The sequence below is a fragment of the Neovison vison genome, chromosome 9 (genome assembly GCF_020171115.1).
Source record: "Neovison vison isolate M4711 chromosome 9, ASM_NN_V1, whole genome shotgun sequence".
NCBI lineage: Eukaryota > Metazoa > Chordata > Mammalia > Carnivora > Mustelidae > Neogale > Neogale vison.
This window is the reverse complement of record NC_058099.1, coordinates 13,721,204-13,740,386: the sequence shown is the minus strand read 5'-3', so window position 1 is coordinate 13,740,386 and position 19,183 is coordinate 13,721,204. Positions and strand designations below refer to the sequence as shown.

At 36.6% G+C, this 19,183-nt stretch overlaps 1 protein-coding gene across 1 annotated transcript in view; it reads right to left on the bottom strand.

Moving 5' to 3' along the window:
- Positions 1 to 19,183, bottom strand: part of MEGF9 (multiple EGF like domains 9) — an 85,543-nt gene that overhangs the window by 10,004 nt on the left and 56,356 nt on the right. The window contains exon 3 of the mRNA XM_044265029.1: positions 6,861 to 7,000. Coding sequence (XP_044120964.1) covers positions 6,861 to 7,000 — 140 coding nt within the window. The remainder of the gene's footprint in view (positions 1 to 6,860; positions 7,001 to 19,183) is intronic.

Below are 19,183 nucleotides of genomic sequence, written 5' to 3'. Positions count from 1 at the left end.
GGAAAAATCAAAACCTGCATTATGTATAAAATGTGGCCACCTGCTTGCTCCTTATTAAAAATATGCAACGGAAATAATTTTTAAGAAAACAATTTCTGATAAAGTCCTGAACTTTCAAAATATGTTAATAGTCCTCTGACAGAATATGGATGTTTGAGGAAAGATGTGTTCCCATAACATGCTATTTGCATGTGACTAATGGGGCAAGAACAGGTCCCATCACTATTCTTATTTAAATATGATAAATAGGGGTGCCTGGGTGGCTCAGTGGGTTAAAGCCTCTGCCTTGGGCTCAGGTCATGATCCCAGGGTCCTGGGATCGAGCCCCACATCGGGCTCTCTGCTGAATAGGGAGCCTGCTTCCTCCTCTCTCTCTCTCTCTGCTGGCCTCTCTGCCTACTTGTGATCTGTCAAATGAATAAATAAAATCTTTAAAAATATATATTTAATAAATACATATACTGTTAATATCTTGCTTCTACCATGCTATTGGGCTTACATGCTTATTGTTTGGGAGCTTTTTACTATTTTAGATAAAATCTCAAGCCTTGGCGCTTATCACAATATCATTCTGTTCTCTTAAGCCATTTATATTAGAATATAAATTTTTTTAGAAATTATAAAATTTTTAACAATTAAACACTTTTCCAGAAAAATTTATTTCTGTTTGTTTTATGCCATTCCCTACAATGAGAAGTCAATGAGGAAAAAAATAACCCTATGTGGTAAATAAATTGTCTCAAAAGGAAAGATGAAAACTTTACTCAAAAGGTAAGATGAAAACAAGTCTAATAATAAGACTCATTACTCAACACTGCTTCAAAAAAAGTATGCACCTGGAACACAGCCACAGAGAAAAAAATTAATAAATTACGACAGATAGACATACATACAGCAGAGTGCTAACAGTAGCTATGAGGGCAACAGTCCTTTTGCTTTCTCCCCTCTAATTTTCAAGCATCTGGTCTGCATGTATTCTTTTTTTGTTGCTGTCTTGATTTTTTTTCCTGATTACAAAGCTAATATACTATAAACTATCACATGCATATTATAAAAATATTTTAAGAATGCAAGCAAGTTTAAAACATTTCATGAGAAACTTGGAGGAAATGTTTTTATAATAACAATAAAGATCATATCCTTTCAAACCCACATCCCGTAGGAACTGATGGTGTGGATTTGCCTTTCTAACAGCTTATAGTTCCTCTTGAGGAGGCAAGAGGGCATAAGGAACCTGGTTTTTAATGTCAGATCTGAGTTCCACTCCCAATGGAACCTTTTACCAATACGAGACCTTTAGGAAGTAGCTTCTCTGACTCTCATTTTTCTAATCTGAAAAGTGGGATAATTCTTGGGCTAATGATTTAATGTAACATGAGTATTTCAAAGAGTGAAAAACTATTCCATAAGACAAATATTTTCTCTTTATGTTTCAATTTCCTCATCTATAAATTAAGAAAGCTGCACTGGATGAAATCTAAGTTCCCATTAAAATCTAAAAGTTGAGGATCTCTCTTTTATGATAAAAGATATGTAAAATTTAGCTGAAGTTTAATTTTATTATACTTTGCCGGCAACCTCCCAAAATACAATAATATCGTCTTAAAATTCACATTCTCTTTGTTGAAAGATGGCCAAAGGAGCGGATTACCAATTTAAAAAAAAAGAAAGAAAGAAAAAAAAGAAGTGAGTGTTTCCTGAAGATGATCTCATGCTCGCTGGCTAGGCAGCAAACCAACCTGGTAGGGGTAACCAGGAAGGCAACCAGTCAAAGAAAAGAATGTGGGGCTCCTTTCCAACCAAATTCAATGCAACGCTTTGAAAACATAAATCGCCACCTGTAAAAAGACTTGTCCTTATTTATTTTGTCATTTCATAGTTTATATATAAACCTGTCAGAAATACAGCAATGTGCTTTGTTGTGGGAAGAAATGCCTGATCCTCCCCATAGAGGAGAAGGCAAATTTTAACTGTCAAAAAGAGAGAAAGCCGAGCCCAAGTGAACAATGGAGAGTAATAGAAGATAAGGTCAGAGAGAAGGGCCGGGGCCACACAATGTAAAGTCATGCAGGCTATAGAAAGAAGTCTGAATTTTACTCCAGGAGGGATAGGAAGCCATCCAAGGGTTTAAAGCACAGGAATGACATGATGTGGTTTTACATTTTAAAAAGATCACTCTGGTTGTTCTGTGGAGACTGGACTGTGGTGGGGTGGAGTTCTGGCATGAGAGGACAAGAGAGGAGGCAGAGAGAGATAACATGAGATCAGAGAGTGTCACAGTAGTTCAGAGATGACAGGGGCTTGGACAAGGATGACAGTAACAAAGGTCATAAACAGTGGTCAGATTCACGATGTATTTTGAGTGCTGGGCTGACAGAACTTGCCAATGGATTGGTTATTTGCAGTGAATAAAAGAAAGGAACCAAATATGACTTCTAGGCTTTGGACTGCGCAACTGGCTGAATGGTATCAGTCACCAAAATGAAGAACACGAGGAGTAGGGCAGGCTTGGTCTACAGGGTAAAAAAAAGAATTGTTTTGGATATCTTGGGGTTTTGATGCCAGTTGAGGCATTTAGACGAAGATGTCTGATGTACTATTAGATCTTTGAGTGTAAAGATCAAGGGAGAAATATAAATCTGGTAGTGAGCACAGACGTAGATGGCATTTTAAATTAAATCCAGGGGACTGAATGAGATAACTTAAGGGACAGTATAAATGGAGAAGACAAACATATAAGATTTATTTATTTATTTTAGAGAGAAAGAGGAAGAGACAGAGAAAGCACACATGCAGTGTGGGGAGGTGCAGAGGGAGAGGGAAAGAAGCTTTAAGTATATTCCCCACTGAGCATGGAGAATGACACAGGTCTTGATCCCAGGATCCTAAGATCATAACCTGAGCCGAAACCAAGAGTGGAACGCTTAACCAACTGAGCCGCCCAGGTGCCCCAAGAGGACAAAAATAAATAAATCTTCCAAAAAAAAAAAAAAAGAAAAGAAATACACCATGTGAACATAAAGTTCTAGTTTGAAAAATTAATAGCCTCCCCACCTCCATTTTAAAGTAAATATATACTCAATAAAGAAAATCTAGAAAATACAGGAGAGTAGAAGAAAAAAAAAATCACCATAAGAAATATGTCACTAAGATTTTGAATACTTTTCCTGGAAAACTTTCCTTATGTATAGAAGTTTAAGTTTTGCTTTTCAAATAGTCTAACTATATGGCCATGTCATTTCACACCCTGCTTTTTTCACTCTCTCATGTTGTTATATACACCACTCTTTAAAAAATTTTAATGACAACCTAATAGTTGCTATTTATTGATTACTCATAATAAGCCAGGTACTGTATTAAAGATTTTATAAAAAATATTGCACTGAATCATTACAGTTACTGTTATTATCTGCATTTCTACGTGAAGAAACTGGCTACATAATTTGGCCAAAGTAAAGACAAGATTGCACTTGCTGTGCTCTTAACTGCCTAGGTAACATAATTGGCTTCATTCTCTGTTGATAGAAATAGGGTTGTCTAATTTTTAGAATTATAATTCTAATTTTTAGAATTATAACTACCACTTTAGTAAGCGTCTTTGAACACAAAGCTTTTTATGAATTTAGAATTATTTCCTCAGATTTCTGGAAACAAAATTACTGGATCAAGGAGATATTCTGAAGACTGCAATACACATTGTGGAACCGTTTTCCAAAGTGTTTTTCCCCAGTATATTTTATCACAAAAAGGTTACTTTAAAATCTGGTTCATCTAAAACACAAGGTCTAGAAAAAGACTAGAAAAGGAAAACGTTAAGGACTGTGAAAACATAGTAAGTGGCCACCAGAGGGCAGTCGTATCACAGCGCTGTTGAAAACAAATCTTTGAGACAAAAGGAAAGGCTGATTATATATTAAGTTTGCAGGTTTAAATTAAGTACTTGCATCCCTTCATGTTGAGTTCCACTTTTATTATATTTCCAAACAGAGAAACTGTTTATTTCTCTTATTATTAGCTGCTTTTAGAAGTCATAACCATGGAAAGGATATCTTTTGCCTTAAATTATCTTGAGCAAGGACAGGTTGGGAGTTACTTGACATTAAAGACAGCTACTTCATTGCTGCAAGCAAAACTAGCAGTGAGAGCCCGCAGTGTAGACCACCTTCTTACTGTATAAGACCTAGGGAGAAATGTAAATCAACTCAGTATGATGAAGCATTCCTGTGCTTAAACAGGACTGAAATTTATCTTTCCGCTGCATGTTTTTCCATTCATTTGTTCGTTCACCTACGCACTATTCACCTAACAAACATGTGAGTACTGACTACATGCCAAGCGCCATGGTAGAGCCTCTGTACGATGATGAACAAAACTGATATTGCCCCTGTCCTCATGGAACTTACAATGTAGTGAGTACGCCACACATGACTCATAATCACAAATACATACATAATTATAAACTATGATAGGTATTGTAACAAAAAATACAAGTGCGTATGCCAGTGTATAATTGGGGACTGTCATTCAGCCTGGAGTATCAGGAACTGCTTTCCAATGTAGTAAACTTTAACTGAAGGCCTTAAGGAAAAATGATAAGGCAAAGGGGCTGACTGTGGGGTAGAGGTATATTAGAAAGACCGTTCTAGGCAGAGGAAAGATCATGTATGTAAACCTTAGGACAAGGAAACTTATTTCTTGTTTAGGGGATAGAAGCCAGTATGACTGGATCACAGGCAGTTGAGAAAAAGAATAGCACAAGAGAGAACCAGTAAGTAGCCAGGGACCAGATCACATAACAGAAAAAAATAACACAATTTCTCCCTAATATATTTATTTCACCATGGACTAGAGGAGAAAAATGAAGAATTTCAAATGCTTTCCAGGGTACTTTCAATTTCAAGTACTCTACCCTGCTCTCATAAAAATACTTGTACTTATCAGACTAGTTGGTCCTGATTTTTCTGTTGGGAAAAAACAAGATTTCCAAAGAAGAACTTCTATTCCTTATACTTAGGAAACCTGACCATTGGAAGAACTCATTGTCTTTATAGTTTGCCTCAATATGGTTTTCTTTGTGGTTTTGTTTTGTTTTGTTTTGTTTTACTGCCTGGGGTTTGCTAAGATTTCGGAATCGATGGGCTGATGTCTTTCACCAGTTTGGAAAATTCTTGGTCATTATCTCTTCAAATTTTGCTTCTGCCCCGATCTTTCTCTCCTTTCTTTCTGAGTCTCCAATTACATTTATGTTAGTCTTTTTGGCTGTGTCGCACATGTTCCTTCCTGCTCTTTCTTTCCATTGCATTTTTTCCCTCTATGCTTTAGTCGGATATTTTTAACTGAGCTGAATTCAAGTTTGCTCACCTTATCTTCACTGTGAATAATCTTTTGTTAAACCTATGCAATGAGTTATTCATTTCAGATGCTGTATTTTTCAGTTATAGACTGACTTTTTGATTTTTTATAGATTCCAATTCTCTTGAAATTTGCCTCTTTTACCTATTTTCTGGGTTTTCCTCTATTTTCTTTTTTAAAGATTTTATTTATTTATTTGACAGAGAGAGATCACAAGTAGGCAGAGAGGCAGGCAGAGAGAGAGGAAGAAGCAGGCTCCCTGATGAGCAGAGAGCCTGATGCGGGGATCGATCCCAGGACCCAGAGATCAATACCTGAGCCAAAGGCAGTGGCTTAACCACTGAGCCACCCAGGCGCCCCTCCTCTATTTTCTTAAAACATTAATTTTCGTTATTTTAAAGGTATTGTTTGCTAACTCTAACATCTGGATCATCTGTGGGTCTGCTTCCATTGTTTCTTTTTTCTCTTTATTATTGGTCATATTTTCCCTCCTCAGCATTGTCTAGTATTTTTTTTATGCCAGATACAGTGTATAAAAGAGCTATAGATGACTTCTTTTTTCTCTGTTAGGCAGATATAATGAGAGAAAAATCTAAATCCAATTTGAAATTGAGATGGGTTGAAGATGGGTTGCAATTTTAGTATGAGCCAGTTCACCTATGGTTCAGCATTATTTCTTGGTCCTGGCCTTCTAATGCTTTTTTTTTAATTTTTTTTTAAAGATTTTATTTATTTATTTGACAGAGAGAAATCACAAGTAGATGGAGAGGCAGGCAGAGAGAGAGAGAGGGAAGCAGGCTCCCTGCTGAGCAGAGAGCCCGATGCGGGACTCGATCCCAGGACCCCGAGATCATGACCTGAGCCGAAGGCAGCGGCTTAACCCACTGAGCCACCCAGGCGCCCCTAATGCTTTTGACCGAGAGCCTAGCATCCTGAGTCTCCTCAGCTCTGAGAGACTACAACAGACTCACTCCTGCCTTTTGGTGGTTTCACACCAGGTCCCACTCCACACACTTTAGAACCTGGTAATGTCTTGAAAGAGAGATGGTGGTATATGGTAACAGGGCTTCTCTCTTTCTAAAGGGATTTTGTCTCCTAAGAATGCAAGACTTAGAGTCTTCTTTATACCTTTTGGGTCAGCCTCTCATTTCTTACACAATCAACTAATGTCCTGTGGGAAAACTGGCCTTGTGTTTAGGGCTCCTCTAGGTTCTAATCCATCATACAAGTCCCAAACAACTGCCCAAAACTCTTCTTGTATCTCTTTCCTCAAGAATTTCTTTGCTTGGGCTAAATCTGCTCTTTAGCCTATGACCAGAATCGGCAAATGTCCCCTGGACATAAAATGGCGAATGGTCATCCACTAACTTGGGAAGAGTTCTACCCTTTCCGGAATTTTAGTTCATATCATCTTCTTTGCTTCCATAGTTCTCCAACCAATATGATTTTTAAAATTTATGAAAAGAACAAGAGACTAATTACATAACAAAGTTAAAGAAAGTGTGTACCTGTGAGGGCATCACAACTGGCAGACCGATTATTACATCGGCAGGGCAAGCAGCCACTCTTACTAAAGTCATAATATCCATCTTGGCATCGATCACATGTAGAGCCGGTGACACCCACTTTGCACTGGCATTTCCCAGAACTGCAAATAAAAGCAAAGACAACGAACAAAATAAATGAGTTTGAAAGTTTTGTTACCTAACATCCCATCCTAGGTTATCTTAATGTAGAAGTAGTTTCAACTAGATTCTAACTATTAGGATTATTATGATTTCGTTTGAATTGGAAGTTGATCAACTTCATGAGTATATACATTCAATTAACATACTAACACTAATCATTTGTGACAATTTAATCCTCTGCACTAATGTAGTTTAAAATAATTGATAAAGGAGCCATGGAGAACATAAATCCCAGTGCTTAGAAATCTTTGTTTGCTAAACAATGGGGCATAGAACTGGTATCATTACTGCATCTCACCCCTAGATTATTCCACAGTTCCATCAGCATCCACCCTTCCCAATCTAGAGAAGAGAAGAAACTCCACCTTGTCTTCACCCAACTAGCTTCTAGCTAAAGAATATGAAGGCAAAGACCTTAATAAATATGTTAATTCATATCCATTTAGATGCTGAAAATGATATAATTTTCTACTTTAGGTCCAGGTTATATTAAAATTATATTTCTGGCAATTAAACTAGAATTCATAATTCAGTAAATATGACTGTAAGGGGGACCTCTCTTGCTTTCTGGCTTAAATCCATACAAAAGTCTAGACTGTCAACCCAAAAAGGAGTCTAAAATCTGAAGTAAGAAAAATAAGAGTAGTCAGCACTGGCTCAGTCAGTAGAACATATGACCTTTGGTTTGGGGGTTGTAGGTTCAAGCCCATGTTGGGTATAGAGATTACTTAAAAATAAAATCTTTATAAATAGAAAGAAAGAGAAACATATTTAACAATGTGACTCTTCTTTATATGCTTATTCTGAACCTAAAATTTTTAGACTTCACCTGAGCATATCTTGGCACCAGTCATATTGGATGGAAAACTTTTAAGGTAAAATTGCTTCTCAATATAATGTTTTTTAGAGATTCAGCTCCTTATAATGAGCCCCCATGGGACTGATAATTTTAGTTCAAGAAACCAAGCTCAAATTATTCATACTTACACAGCTCTTACACATATCAGTTAAATCCCCTTCTAATCCTCATATTCTTATTTCTATAATAAAACCAGAAGTTCCAAATTTGAGAGGTACTGGAATTTTCAGTTGAACTCTGCAGAATGCAAGTAAAGCAACTTTCAATCCTGTGTATTCTTTTTTTTTTTTAAGATTTTATTTATTCATTTGACAGAGAGAAATCACAAGTAGATGGAGAGGCAGGCAGAGAGAGAAGGAAGCAGGCTCCCTGCTGAGCAGAGAGCCCGATGCGGGACTCGATCCCAGGACCCTGAGATCATGACCTGAGCCGAAGGCAGCGGCTTAAACCACTGAGCCACCCAGGCGCCCCTAATCCTGTGTATTCTACTTGTAGTATATAAATCTAAGGATTTTCTTTTCTTTTTTTTTTCTTTTTCTTTTTTTCCTTCTTTCTTTCTTTTTTTTTTTTTTTTTGAGATAATGCCTTTCTTTTTCATCAGCATCCCTTGGGCTAAATAATGAGGCTTTCATCCTTCAGCCCTAAAAACTATTTTGAGCAGCTAGAGTCAAAGTTTACTTCTCTCTTCCACTTACAGTTCTCTGCACTATCCCAGGCTATGTCAAAAGGAGTAGAAAAGTAGAAAAACAGTTCGACATGGAATATACTTTTACTCAAACAAAACCAGTCCAGAAGGGAAAGGAAGCCAGGCTTATGTAAATAATATATGCTTTATATGTTTCAAAGTCTTGTGTCTTGAGAAGCTACCCATAGCCCTGTGTATTCCTATCTTAAAGCTATCTAGTATATTAGGTTATGCAATTGCTTGACTAACAAGTAGTCTTACAGAAAATGTAAAACAGAGCCATCTGAGAGCAGGAATGCTGCTGTCGCTGCTGCTGAATATGATGATAAAAATAATGAGCCATCACTTACTGAGAATGATGTCAATAAATATAGGTATACTCTCTAATCCTCAAAATAACCCTACTAGGTAAAGTCCTAATCCTCGTTTTACTGTTGAAGGACATCAGAGAGGTTAAAGTTATTGTCCACACCTAGTAAGTCAGGCTGATTTATACAAAGCCAGACTTTTCCTATTATACCATGGTACCTACTGCTCCCCAAGTCTGAATCTAAATTTGCATAAGAAATTTGCATGCCAAACAACTTGATACCTATTTGGGTATCAAGAGTCACTCTGTAGATTCCAAGTACCACAACTCACCATTTATTTAGGTGCCCACCCCAGTGAGCTGTTTCTGCCTTGCCCAGAATAAACTCCACCTAAGAAAAGTGGTCTCTTTCTCACTGCCAGTAAGTATCAGGTCTTCCTTAACAAAAGCTAAGAGTTCTCAGTGCTTGAAGAGAAACTGCAGCCTAGCAAAAGTCCAAGGTTCCCAGAGATGTAAGGCCAAATATTTTGATGCTTAAAGCTTAGTTAAAATTTGTACTGATCATAGTGAAGAAGATGGCCTTGATTTTAAACATGCAACAGAAATGTACATTACTAAGTACGTCTCTTAAGTAACTTCACAAAAAAATAAAACAAATGGAAAAAATCCAAACACATATACGCTACACAGTCTTACACAAAAATACCCCAAGGTACTTAAAGAGCTAGCAAAGCAAATCTGTATTCATCAAATATGAAGTTCAGGAATGTAATTACTCAACAAGAAGGAACTAGTCAGCCTAAGTCTCACTAAACTGTCAGAAAATTATAAAGGATAAAATTGCCTTCCAAAGAATTGCTAACGACATTTTATTAGCCAATTTCTAAGACTTTTAAAATGTTAATCAAAATATGCTTGCTCCTCATTTCTCTATAGATAGATTATTCGGTAAACAGAAGAATTAACAGGTACTTTCAATGGCAGTGTTTGCCGAACCCACCAACCTACAAGAAAATGATATTATCTTGGAATAGCTAATCACTTCATAACATCTCACAATCATAAACCATGTTCTCAAAGTAGTTGCTATTCCTGTAAGTGGACTTTCCCTTCATAATTCTGCTCTGCATACTCAGAAGACTTATTTAAGCAGGCATCTTTCTCCCTGGAGAATATGTTCCTTAGTTGTTGATGTAAAAATAAAAACCCTATGAGTGGCTTTATGAATCCTGATAAAGCGATTGACTAGTCTAGATACCATGTTTCACTTTACCCGGGTCAATTTTAAAACACAGGAAAGAAGGTGCTTTCTCTCTCTCTCTCTCTCTCTCTCTTTTTTAAATCTAGCAGAGAGGGGGAAAGTCGCAGTGAGACTGCGCTAGTACTGTTCTCCGTGTTACTCATGGCCCATCGCCAGCTTCTGCGTGTATAAGAATTAAATCACTCAGCAAATATAAAGCTCTGCCTGTGTGACTTCTTTTACAGAATAAAGCCTTTACAACACCCCCTTTCATGGTCTCCCTCTGTTAAAGACTGTTGAATGCTTTTTGAAGCAAAGGTCAATGATATAAATGCAATGAAATCAAAGACAGGAAAAAAAAAGTCCGTTAACAGACCACTTATGCTTATCCATAGATTTGAAATGAAACAACCAAAGACTCATAGCTTCATATCTGGAAAATAAGGGCACAAAACCAGATTTTGAACAGAAGTCAGAAATCTCTACTACTGAGATCAACTCAGATAAACTAAGAATTTGCTCATCTGGTGTCACTTTTTATAGACATAAGTTAGTTACTAGCAATGTACTACTATAGTATAGAGAATTATATCAGAAAGAAGAACATAGAGTTATTTATAAAGGAAGCACAAGCATTGTGCAACTAAGCCATACTGAGTATAACTAAGTATATACTATACATTTATAATATCCCAAATAGGATTCTCAGATTTTCTTAGAGTGTCAGGTGCTTAGTTACAGAATTTATTGCACTCCTAAGTATGAACCATTATTACAGGGTTTGATCACTTAAAAACGATCTCTTAAGGGGTATTTGGCTGGCTTAGTCAGAAGAGCATGCGATTCTTGATCTCTAGGTCATGAGTTCAAGTCTCACACTGGGTGTAGAGATTACTTAAATAAATAAAACTTTAAAAAAACCTATCTCTTAAAACATGAGTAATATATATTTTTGACATGAAGTCATTAATTTTTCAAAAGGGAATTCAATGGTGTATCACATTTCAAGATATGGTATGTATTTAAGTCATACAAGTACTAAACAAAATGTCTTTAAAGGTTCTGGTCTGTTTAAGACAAATAGATGGAGAATCTCCAAATTTTCCATTATTTTATAAAAGCATTGACTAGGGTGGGAAGGGTAGAACACAGGAAGGAAGGTATCAGGGTCTATGGAAAATTCATTGTCTAAGAAGACAGAGAGCTTGGTTCATATTCCAGCTCTGCTAGTAACTAGGTGGGACCACATGCTTATTCAATCTTAGACTCAGTATTCTCATTTGTAAAATGAAAATAATTATACCAAACTTTGTTACTGTGAAAATCAAAGATTATATATCAAGGGTACTCAGCATAGCATCTGGTATGTAATCAATACTCAAGAATAAAAGAATTATGAAGGTGATGACAGTAATCCTAGATCATGAATTTTTTCTAAGAATTATAAAGAAAATGGGTTGGACTCTCTAACAGGTAAAGGCAGACAAGACTAAGTTACTTTTAAAATTCTGTTAATAAACCTAGAGAAACTGCAAGAATTAATGGGGGTAATTGCTAGTTTGGAGCAAAAATGTGGCTAGGAAAAAAGAGCACATTATGATAAAAGCACAGTAGAAATAGTCTGGGGAAAGAAATTCTAAAGCCGAGAAGGGAGGGGCACCTGGGAAGCTCAGCTGGTTAAGCATCTGACTTCAGCTGGGGTCCTGACCTCAGAGTCCTCTTGGAGTCTTGGGATTGAGCCCTGCGTTGGACTCCATGCTTAGTGGGGGAGATCTTGTCCCTCACCCTCCCCTTTTGCCCCCACCCTCTACTCATGTGCATGCACATTCTCTCTCAAATGAATGAATAAAATCTTTTAAATTTTTCTTCAAAAATAATAAAATTGAGAAGGGAAAGTATCTGAAAAAGCCTACATAAGGCAGGACTTAAATCAGTGAGACTTGATGTGTTTTTGTACAAACTAGCTAATTGATTTAATTTTTTTCTAAGTTGTCAAATCTCTCAGCAAGTTTTGTGTTATCAAAAATATTGTCTACTTTCTTCCTAAGAGTTATAAGATATAAATTACATGTGCATGGCATATCTTTAGATATCATGTTATCAATCTGAACTTAAGAAGTCATAGAATAACTAAAAAGATACTGTTCTAATTAGGAGAAATTTATTTATGGTTATTCAGAAGTCTTGCTTTTCCTTCTTCCTCACATAGTTTTCATGTTGGCACTCTGATATGGAAAGAACAAGAAACAGAAAAAATGGATAATAAAAGGAATTTTTTCTTCTATCTTTAATAACTAACAACAATTTAGTATAGAGATGTCTGCATGGCTCAGTCAGTTAAGCATCTGCCTTCAGCTCAAGTCATGGGACTGAGTCCTGTGTCATTGGCAGAGAGCTTGCTTCTCCCTCTCCCTCTGCAATTCCCCCTGTCTCTGCCCTCTCACTGTCTCTCTCTCTCAAATAAATAAATATAAACCTTGAAAAAAATAAAATAATATAAAGAATTTAAGAAGAAAGAGATTGAACCACTAGTTAAAACACTATGAAATTAACAGAAAATTGTTGATTATAAGCTCTCTCGATATATTAAAAAATATTTAATATTAAAAAGAAGCTGGGAAAAGTTGATCTAACTAGAAAAAAGTCTTTATATGAGAAAACAATGAAAGTGAAGTTATTAGCAATTCTTAACTTCATGTTTGTGTCATGATTTTGTAAAGGTAGTAAAAATAGTTTCTCCTTTGGTTATGAAAGAAACTCAATAATTGGACATTTTGGCAAAAGACCATCTGTATTTAGCATTCCTCTGTCTTTCTACAATCATGGAAAAGACCATGATGCAATGAGCAAAGCTCCTTTGCTGGAGAAAAAAAAGGATAGCTTTATTGTTGAAAACATTGGGCTATTATACTAAACATTCCTTGTATTTTTGCGGGCAAATAGTCTAAAATATTCTTAGAGGAAATCCATATTCAGACAGAAATTCTTAACACTCAAAAGGGTATTGCCTAAGTGCAAAAATATTTTCTGATAGCCAATCATACTAAAATCAAATTTAAAAGCTTATTTGAAAAGTCAGAAATAAAAGTTAATGGCAAAAAAATAAAAAATATATTTCCAGAGCCATAACTTGGGAAGGCTTACCTTAATTCAACTAGGAAAATTATTTCTTGTTTCCTTCACTTTTTGAATGGAATAAATATGGCCATAAGAATACTTAAACCCTGGGGCGTCTGGGTGTCTCAGTTGGTTAAGTGACGGCAGCCTTCGACTCAGGTCATGATCTCGGGGTCCTGGAATTGAGCCCCACATCGGGCTCCTCATTCCCTCTGCCGCTCCCCCCGCCTGTGCTCTCCTGCTCTCTCTCTCTCTCTCTCTCAAATAAATAAAAATCTTAAATAATAATAAAAAAAAGAATACTCAAACCTTCACAATTACTCCATTATTTGATAGAGATTTCTGCATTTCCAAAGTCATTTTGAAGAGAACAAAGAAAAAGCATGTCCCGATACCATCTTCCTGAAGATGGCCCTCAAATACATTAACATTGTATCCTTTTGTAACCTTTGTTAAAGATTTGCTTAATGAAAGGTTAATTTTTTAAAATATTTTTAAATTTAAATTCCAGCTACTTAACATACAGTGTAATATTAGTTTCAGCTGTAGAATTTGGTGATTTGACATTTCCATACAACACTCAGTGCTCATCACAAATATACTCCCTAATACCCATCAACAATTTCACCCATCCCCCCACCTCCCCTCTGGTAACCATCAGTTTGTTCTCTATAGTTAAGAGTCTGTTTCTTGGTTTGCCTCTCTTTCTCTCTTTTCCCTTTGCTCACTTGTTTTGTTTCTTAAAATTCACATATGAATGAAATAACATGGTATTTCTTTCTCTGATTTTTCACTTAGCATAATACTCTCTAGCTCCATCCATGTTGTGGCAAATGGCAAGATTTCATTCTTTTTGATGGCTGAGAATTACTCCACTGCATTTGTATATGTGTGTGTGTGTGCATTTATGTGTGTTTATATACACACACCACATACATACACACTACATCTGCTTTACCCATTCATCAATGGACCCCTGGGCTCTTTTCATAATTTGGCTATTGTAGGTAATGCTTCTATAAACAGCATATAAAGCAGCATCTGGGTGGCTCAGATGGTTAAGCATCTGCCTTTGACTCAGGTTATGATCGCAGGGTCCTAGGATCAAGCCCCATGTAGGGCTCTCTGCTTAGTGGGGGAGCCTGCTTCTCCCTCTCCCACTGTTGTTCCCCCTGCTTGTGCTCTCTCACTCTGTCAAATAGATAAAATCTTTAAAAAATAAAATGAAGTCAAACCTTGCTGAGACTCTAGCATGTCCATCTTTAAACAAACAAAAAAATAAACATCAGGGTAGATGCATCCCTTTGAATTAGTTATTTTTGTATTCTTTGGGTAAATACCCACACAATTCCTGGGTTGTAGGGTAGTTCTATTTTTAACTATTTGAGGGAACCCCAAACTATTTTCCTGAGTGGCTGCACCAATTTGCATTCCCACCAACAGTGCAAGGGAGTTCCCCTTTCTCCACATCCTTGCCAACACCTCTTGTTTCTTGTGTTGTTGATTTTAGCCATTCTAACAGGTGTGAGGTGATATCTTATTGTAGCTTTCATTTGTATTTCCCTGATGCTGGGTGATGTTGAGCATCTTTTCATGTGCCTGCTGGCCATCTGTATGTCTTCTTTGGAAAAATGTCTATTCCTATCTTCTGCTCATTTTTTAATTGTATTATTTGTTTTTTGGGTATTGAGTTTTATACAGTCTTCATATATTTTGGATACTAACCTGAACGCGTAATTATTAACACTTGATCTGTGTATATGCTGTGTTTCAAAAATTAACTTAACTGTGTGGTTTTGTTTTTGTTTTTGTTTTGTTTTGTTTTGTTTTAAAGATTTTATTTATTTATTTGACAGACAGAGACCCCAAGCAGCAGAGAGGCAGGCAGAGAGAGAGGGGAAAGCAGGCTCCCCGCCGAGCAGAGAGCCCGACGCGGGGCTCGATCCCAGGACCCTGGGATCATGACCTGAGCCGAAGGCAGAGGCTTTAACCCACTGAGCCACCCAGGCGCCCCTTAACTGTGTGTTTTGAATTTAGAACTCATTTTCTCACAGAAATGACTGCATAAGTGGTGGCTTAGTTTCCAAATAAGCAAACAAAAACCAGTTTAATTCAAAGTGTTGATACTGACAGTGCTAAGGACCAAGTCCTTTTTACCCAAGTCGAAGATTTTGAGTTCTAAATCCTGTAGGGAATGAAGTAGTCAGGGGCAATATAAATAAAGTACATAGCACAATATTTATATATTCATTAGCTACTTTCGTTCTTATGATAATTCTGTGACATTCATTAAGTCTCAATTTTGCTACTTTCTAGCTGTTTGATTGCTGAACAAATTAAGTTTTCACATTTGAAAAAGTAATAATAATCCCTATTTCAAATGATTGTGAACACTAGTTAAAACTACGTATTTAAGTATCTTCCAAATTTTAGTAGCACTCTATCTGGTCAAATTAGGGATACTCAACATTCCCAAACAATACAGCTTCCATGACATGAAATGACTCAATTTCCAAGGTCACACCCCCAGAGGGCAACCAGAATTAGAACCCAGGTCTATGAAGAATTTGCCAACCATTCTTTTTTACAAAAGGATAATTGTTATATTATATTAGTTTCAGGTATACAACATGATTTGATACTTATTTACATTGCAAAACCATCACCACAATAAGCTTAGTTACTACCTGTCACCATACAAAGTTACACTGTTTTCCCCTGAGTATTTTTGACATTGATTTGTAGATATCCTTTATTCCTGGAATAATCAATCCCTTGTCAGTATAATGTGCTACAATTATTTTCTCTCATTTGGAGAGAGAATAAGTTTTTGTATAAGTTTTACAGTTTAACAAAGTAGTTAAGGTGTGAACACTGGAGCTAGACTACCTGGATTTAAATCCTGGCTTTACCACTTACTGGTCATTTGACCCTAAGTAAATTACCTCAACTTCCTGCTTCAGTTTCCTCACTTGTAAAATGAAGAAAATAATTTCTCACTCTCACAAGTGTGCTGTGAAGATTGATTTAGTTAGTATTTGTTAAGCATGCAGAACAGTGTCTGACACATAGTAAAAATTGTATAAGTATTGCTACTACATTACTAGTGTTGTTGAAACTTCTCACTAAGCTTTCGTACCTCCTCAACTATATGTGAAATATCTTTCCATACATGGGTTGTTTCTGGGTCTTTGTTTTTGTTCTATTTATCTATTTGTCTATCCCTGAACCAAACAAAACTCTCTTAATTACTACAGCTTTAATTCCCCTAAGTTCTTCATATAAAATTTTTGAAAAATATAGATATGTTAAAAGAACAGTATTCTCATAGAATAGTATATCTCTGAACTGTTGTTCAGATGTGCTGTGTATGTTCCTTCATCAGAGACCCTGTATTTGCTGCCCTTTCTGTTGGCAATACCCTTCACCCAGGGGATTCTACATGGTATACCCCCTTACTTCTTTTTGTTATTTATTCAAATGTCATATTCTCAACAAGGCCTCTACCAGCCACACCATCTAAAACTGTAATATCTCTTACTATTTAATATAATATATATTTATTTTTTATTATCTCTCTCCCCATCTAGAATGTCAGCTCTATGAAATCAGAGGGGTTTGTTTGTTTGTTTGTTTGTTTCCACTGTTATATTCCCGGGGCCTACCACAGTACCTGGCACATGATAGACACTTAAACTTTCTCATGTAATGATTGTGTAATTTGGCTCAAAATCTATGTATGTTTCCTTTATTAATTCATGATGCCTTCTGAGCACAATATTTGTCTTCAGTTTAACCTATTTAATATTTTATATTACATTTAAATAAACCTCTTAGAATCTTAGAAACAGGATATTTATCTAGGTGAGTAAAATGAGACATTTAATGACTGACTGGTCCATGATGGGCCAGTCAACATTGTAAGACATTGATCCGAAGAAGAGCAGAAAGGGAAAAAAAATAATTTACTAGCTCACAAAGATAAATCTGTTTTGCTTAACCCCAATTTTCTATTATGACCCTACTAAAAAAGCTTCTTTAGCTTATATAATCCTTACATAAGTAAAGAGCAGAGACTGGAATACCTCAAATAAGCCTACTCATTATTACTTCTGGTTTTCTTCTGCATATATTAGATTTTGGGGGTCAACAGATTGATCAGTGGTTCTGATTGTTAGGCCCTATCTCAGAATTTCTGATTCAGTAGGTCAGGGGTTGGGCCCAAGAATTTACATTTCTAACCAATACCCAGGTTATGCTGATATTGATCTGGGGACCATACTTGAAGAACCACTGTACTAGATTAACTAGAAAAATGTCACTATACTTGCTTCACTCTACTTTTCAATCCCGAGCCTTGACTGGTAAAGCTGCTTGATTTCCATCTCTGCACTTAGTGCTTAACCCTTAATTTGGTATCAATTCTGATCTAAGAAGAGGGTACTTAAGGCAGTCAACCTCAGTGAACTGTCATTAAGTCTCATCTGCTACTGGTTCCTTTGACTTTAGTCCCTATATTCTCAATGGTTGAATTACGACTACTGTCCCTAGTTTCCTGATGTCCAGCTCCTTGTCCCAGTGGCTGTGCCTCACCACTTCCTACCCCGATGACTAGGTTCACAACACTTGCTTTCAGATCTCCTACATGTTAAAAGTCTGCCATTTAAGCCCCAACAAGACAAGTGGACTCAACTTTGATATTTATAATGTCCTAATTCCTGACTTTCAAATGATTCTCTATGGATGCTCTCAAGACTTCAAGTTGACTTCTTCTATACAGCATTTAATTTCATTGTAGAAGATCTGACTTCTAGATTTATGTCTCCATGGGCCACTCCTTAGGTTGATCAATCATGCTCACCCATACCTAGACCTATACTAACACTGAGACTCACACCGCCATATCTAATCTTGCCCTTCTATTTTAGGGTGTAGTGGGGAGAGCCTTGGAATCAGACAGACCTGGGCCCAAATCTAAGCTCTGCCATTTATTAATTATGCCATACTGTTAAGTAACTCAACCTCAAGAGCAAGACAGCTAAGTTGTTCTGAGAAGTCAGAGAGGTTATATGTGTAAAGCATCAAGAACAGAGGTTAAACAGTGTTCGTTGAATGTTAATTTCCTTCTGCTGTCTCTCCTGCATTATGCAGCTTCCTTAGGTGAACAGTTTAGTCAAAAAAACGAATATATTTTCCTGTAAAATTTCTTCTTTCAAATATCTATAATACCTTTTAGTGGACATTGTATTCTACCTTAGAGCTCTTTAAATAATCAATTCAGGGGCGCCTGGGTGGCTCAGTGGGTTAAGCCGCTGCCTTCGGCTCAGGTCATGATCTCAGAGTCCTGGGATCGAGTCCCGCATCGGGCTCTCTGCTCAGCAGGGAGCCTGCTTCCCCCTCTCTCTCTGCCTGCCTCTCTGCCTACTTGTGATTTCTCTCTGTCAAATAAATAAATAAAATCTTTAAAAAAATAAAAAATAAATAAATAAATAATCAATTCAGGATCAGCAAAAGTAAAACTTAATTAAGGAAATGGTCACAATGTATGTGTTAGGAATTGGCAGAAGTGAAGGAAGGGATTCTGTCATTGACAATATAAGCCATGTTTTTTATTATGCTTTTGGCAGTGTGAGAAGAATGTCTATGACCTTCCTGCACAGCATTTAGAAGAAAATTTAAATTTGATGACATCCCAGATCTCTTTGAGAACCCATTTAATCTTATAGACATTCTCCATAGAAAAATAAATATCCACCATTATATTTCATGCATTTCCCCCTTCATAGACTAAGAACTTCTGACCTCAAGCTTAGGAGTATACACTAACCCAGAACTGAGTGCCACGGAAGTTGAAGGTAACAGAAAGAACATGAGATAAGTTGTCAGAAGAGCTTGAGTCTACTGCTCTTGCTCTGGTATTTAATAAATGTCC